This window comes from Athene cunicularia (genome assembly GCF_003259725.1).
Source record: "Athene cunicularia isolate RWA chromosome 28 unlocalized genomic scaffold, athCun1 chr28_part1, whole genome shotgun sequence".
NCBI classification, from domain to species: domain Eukaryota; kingdom Metazoa; phylum Chordata; class Aves; order Strigiformes; family Strigidae; genus Athene; species Athene cunicularia.
The window spans coordinates 1,883,005-1,888,189 of record NW_020799139.1 but is presented as its reverse complement, the minus strand read 5'-3'; the positions used below and the strand labels follow the sequence as shown (position 1 = coordinate 1,888,189).

Below are 5,185 nucleotides of genomic sequence, written 5' to 3'. Positions count from 1 at the left end.
GGGGGGGGGGGGGGGGGGGGGGGGGGGGGGGGGGGGGGGGAGTGAGCCGGAGGTGGTGGCTTTGACGCTGTAACGACCCAGGTGAAACATCATTTCTGATTTACAGGAGTGGCTTTCACTTTGGGAAGACTCCATGAAACCAGGCTGCAGGGAGAGTGGGGAGCAAAACTTCTCCCCCTTGCCAAGGACTTTTAAGCCACTTGTTTGCTAATTCCTGCCACGCGCCAGGACTCTCTCCTTGCTGTGCGTAGTGAAACGTGTCCTTCCCTGGGCCGGGCTGGTGTCCCCGTGCAGCAGGAGCCGTGGGATGCTGCGGGGACGAGGACACGGGCCGAGCATCTCCCAGAGCTGCAGCAGAAGCAGAAGTTCCCTTAAGTAACTCACCCTGGACTGATTCATCAGCCTTGTTCCATAAACAGGAAGCTGGGAAAGTACAAGCAGGTGATCTTGTGCTGCTGCAAACATAAATTATATCAGATTGCTTGTGTTTTTTTTCCTCCAGCTGCCTGCTAACTCTTTATCCAGGTGAAGAATTGTTTTGTCAGTAAGCTGTTTGCAGCAGGGAGATCTTTCAGGTTCACAGTACAGATTTAGACAGAGCTTGACTTTGAGACAGAGCTTTTCCCCCATCCTAATGCTGCCTGCACTGTTTTGGAGCGCTTCGAATCAGAGCAAGAGATCAGAGCAGAAGAGGAGGATCCTTCCCTCGGGGACCAGCCTGTTTCCTTCTCCCAATTTCCACAGTACCAGACTATTTCAACAGCGTGGCTTCCCGTGTCGCCCTGACTAACGTCTTCCAGGACTGGAGAGGCGGAGATTTCCGAATAACCCTGCTAATTCAGGGAACCAGCCCATGGCGGGGTCGGTGGCTCTGGCTGAAGCACCTTTTGTTTTCTCCCTGTAGCACTGGGTGTTGCAAACGAAACCGGTTGCCGCTCGGGGATTGAAAAGTGCAGCGCACGTTGCATGCTGCTGCCAAGCAAAATAATCCCCGAGAGTACCGTTGTGGTCTGGAATAAACTCCCTTAATGTCTAAACATAGGCGAGACAGCTCAAGTCTGCTGGGATCTCAGATGGGGCAGACGCTCCCCCCTCCTCCCCCTCGGTCAAGGCAGCAGTTCAGCATCTGCTTTGAAGCTGCCGGGCCCGGGGAGAAGACTGCAGGAGTCTGTAATTAAAGCTCGCACGGGAGGGCCGCGGTGGGCGGCTGGCTGGGGCGCTGGGAGCGCCGCTGGTACCTGACCCCGTGTTTGCTTTGGCTCCTTCCCCATCCCAGCAGCATCTGCTGGTTTGCCAGGCGGCGGGAGGGGAGGTGGCGCTCGTTGCAGCCCTCGCCCCCTGCTCCCCGACGCTCGTGCGTGGTCGGGGGCTGACTCACTGCCGGGCAGGGCAGCGACTTTTCCCGAGATGATCAGAAAGAAATGACCTGAGAGCAGTGTCTGGCCAAGGGAGGCCGGCGCTGTCCTCCAGCAAGCCTGGCTCAGGCCCGAGTGACACTGATGGATTATTTTGGTCTCATAGACAAAGTTCTTCAGTTGCTGCTTTTAAATTTCGAGGAAGGTTGTTTAACTGCCTGCGTTCCCGCTGCCGGGGTGCCCAGCTGCAGCGTGGCGGTCGCGGGGACACGGTCCCACGGGCAGGTTGCAGCCCGCAGGGTGACAGGTACATTCGCGGATGGGTGCAGGCTGTGGCAGCTGCACAGGGTCTGGGAGACCCTCAGAGACCAGATACTTGGTGCACAGAAGGGGGTTGTGCCTTGGCACCACCCTGCTCTGACTCTGGCCCGCCCTGCCCTGCTCTCTGCGTTTCCATCTTCAGCCAGGCCCTTACTTTGCAGCATTTCTGTGGAAGGTGCATTCGAGACACGAGCTATTGGTGCCTCTCGTGCTTTCGTACCCACCCGTGTCTGTGCCCAGACCTCGCTGCCCGTCCCCTGCCTCCATCCAGTGCTTTGGCATCTGAGAAGCCTCTGCCGAGCCTGAGCCTTGGCTTCCCACCCAGCCTGGGACCTATATCACTCTTCCCTCATTTCTTACTCTCCTCTTCTGAGGGACATCGATTTCCAAAAGGATGGATAAACATCTCAGGTCTGAGTTTGTGCAATATGAAGAGTTTCTAGTTGCTGCTCAGAGCCTCCTTGTGCTGAGGAAATCCTGACATGGGAGTCGGGGCGGGCCGGAGGCAGCGACGCAGCGAGCAGATGGAAAGTGAGGGTGAACGTGCAGGAGCTGAGCGTGGTCCCTGCCCGCTGTCCCCTGGCCTGGCTCGCTGCGAGCGGTGCAGGGCAGGTTACAGGGGCTGGAAACGTTTTCCCCTTTTGTTGACAAGTTTCTGTTTCTGTTTTTTAATCAAAGAAAGCCTGAAAAGCGTGCAGCAAGAGTGCTGTTTAAAGGAAAAGAGAACTTGAAACAAAATGAGGAAACGTTGAGTTGGTGTCATCAGTTTAGAGCTCGAGGAAGCCCTTGGCACGTGGCTGCCGGTGAGGACACGGCACAGAGCCCTTTCCACGAAGACGCCCGGTGGCACAGTGGCTTCGTGCATGATGCCAACCCCCCTCTCCCCCCTTGTTCCGCAGGATTCTCGCGTGCTGGGGTCTGGAGCCGATGGCAGACAATGTCAACAACTAACAACATAGCGCAGGCCCGGAAGCTGGTGGAGCAGCTCCGCATCGAAGCCGGCATCGAGAGGATCAAGGTGAGGGTGGGAGCCCACGCGGCCGCGCCGGGGTGGGCAGGGACGGAGCAGGAAGGGGCCTGGGCAGGTGCTTTGGGTTTTCCCCGAGCACGTGCATGCTGCTGCGATGTCTCCGGCTCGGATATTGCAGCGTTTGTAGACGGGATCCCTCCCTGCAGCCACGGCTCACGCCACGAGGTCAGGTCACAGCCTGGGCAGCTTCTCCCCGGTGCCAGAGGCGGCCGCGCCATCCCCGGAGCGAGTTCCCGGGGCTCAGCGGGGCACACGCAGCCCGTGGCCCTGACGCCGCAGGGGCCAGAGCAGACTCTGCCCCAGGCACGCTCACATGCATTCCAGTCTTGTTTCCCCGTTTTCTCACAGGATGGTTTCACTGCCCAGAGGCAGTTTCTCTCAGAAAGTCGCTGCCTGCACAGCTATTTCAGCTGCTGCGCTCTCGTGGATGAGCGGGACGGCGACACACCGGGCTCGGGCTCCAGGCGTGGTTGTGGGAGAACTTGGGAAGGTTTGGTCTGTGCTGCCGTCGGCCAGGACAGCAAACCAGAGTCTATTCGCAGCCGTGTGCTGGCTCACCAGCAAAGGAGCCCCAGAAATAAAGCTCCCTGTGGCCCTGGGGGGCTGGAGCAGCCACGGTGTCTGGAGAGTCGGGGCCGGGCCAGAAGCTTTCGCTCTGCTCTGGGAACCGGCTCGGGGGTTGCGGTCCCTGGGCAGGGAGCTCTGGAGTGGGGCCTTTGCTGGAGACAGATCTTAGCATGTGGGCAGCAGGTCCCAGCTCTGTGAGCGAGACACCCCGGGGCTCTCTGAATTTACCCCTGCTAAGCCACGGAGGAGCCGAGGAACTGTGTGTGCTGGGCTTTGCCCGCCTTGGGCTCCAGAGGCTCCCCGGGAGGGGAGCCGAGATCTGTTCCTGGAAAGTCGCTTGTCAGTAAGTCACACAGGGGAAACCCCTGTGCATGGTGACGAAAGGCACAGGGAAACTGAAATACAGTAAAGCGCAGAGGTGTTAATTCCTGGTCAAAGAATTTTTTTCTTTGACTTTCAGTCCCTGCTACTTCTGCAGCACCAGCTCCTCCGTCATCTCCGGTTTTGATGTCCTGCTTTGAATATGGGTTGGGTTTTTTTTTTTTTGAAAGCCATGAGGTTTTGGAGCTGTTTTTAGGGCCATCACTTTCCAGACTCCAGTCATGCACCCATCAGCAAGGCCATCTTAGGGAAGACAAAATAAATTACAGGTCTTCCCCCAGCACAGGCGTTGCTGACTCCCCTAAGAATTACCACGTCTCAGCTCCAGCATCCCAAACGGCGCACGCCAAGGAGGAAGGAGGGTGTGTGTCTGCTTTCTGACCTTTGTAGCTGGGCCTATCTTAAATGCTTTAGTGGGAAAGAGCAACAGTGGTGGGACCACGACATGCAGCTATTTAGGCTGAGTGGAGAAGACCGGCTGTCTGGGTGAGCTTTCCATAAAGCTGTGACCCGGCAGCTCGGCGTTTGCCTGCAGATTAACCAGCCAAAATGCTTCTGAGATGAGGGGAGCGAGTACAGCCTGAGGGAGCGTGAGCTGGGGCAGGGTCTGGAGCACAGGTCTGCTGGGGAGCGGCTGAGGGAACTGGGGGGGTTCAGTCTGGAGAAGAGGAGGCTGAGGGGAGACCTCCTGGCCCTCTGCAACTCCCTGCCAGGAGGGGGCAGAGAGGGGGGATGAGTCTCTGGAGCCAAGGAGACAGCGCCAGGCCCCGAGGGAATGGCCTCAAGCTGCCCAGGGCAGGGTCAGGCTGGCTCTGAGGAAGGATTTCTGTGCAGAAGGGGCTGTTGGGCGTTGGAATGGGCTGCCCAGGGCAGGGGGGAGTCCCCGGGATCCCTGGGGGGGTTGAAGAGTCGGGCTGAGCCAGCGCTGAGGGGTCTGGGGGAGTTGGGAAGGGTCAGGGTGAGGGTCATGGCTGGGCTGGAGGAGCTTCAAGGGCTTTTCCAACCTCGGTGATTCTGTGATACTCCATGAGCACCCTGTGAGGCCCGACCCAGCGTTGCAGCCGGCACAGAGCCCTGCCGCCGCTCTGCCCTTTGCCTCCTCACCAGCCCGAGCAGCCCTGCGTCTGCCAGAGAAGGGCCGGGCCTTCCGAGCCTCTGCAGGTGGTTTGTCCTGCCCTGGAGCTTTACGAGGGGTGCGGAGGTTTCCAGGCCACTTGCTCTCATAACAGGTTCAGCCGCACTCCCAGCGAGCTCATCTCCCCTTGCTTTGCTCTGAGATTAGGAGTAATCACTGTCTTATGCAAGTAATAGGTTTAAGGCAGAGCCTTGACCTTGTCTCTGCAGAGCAGTTTTGCTGCTGGATCCCCATGTACGTGATAAATACGTTTAAGTGCAGGCCGGCAGCAGATGGTGTTCATTAGGAGTGTTCATTACTGGTCAGGACTTTAATACTTAATATTGCAATAATACCCACAAAAGCACCTTGTTTGATGCAGTCTCCGGACCAGCCTTTCCAGGAGGCACCAAAAAA

General features: G+C 58.1%; 1 protein-coding gene across 1 annotated transcript in view; it reads left to right on the top strand.

The window, feature by feature from the left end:
• Positions 1 to 4,260, top strand: part of LOC113489356 — an 11,354-nt gene extending 7,094 nt beyond the window's left edge. The window contains exon 2 of the mRNA XM_026864993.1: positions 2,572 to 4,260. Coding sequence (XP_026720794.1) covers positions 2,614 to 3,471 — 858 coding nt within the window. The 5' untranslated portion in view covers positions 2,572 to 2,613 and the 3' untranslated portion in view covers positions 3,472 to 4,260. The remainder of the gene's footprint in view (positions 1 to 2,571) is intronic.
• Positions 4,261 to 5,185: the final 925 nt, after the last annotated feature.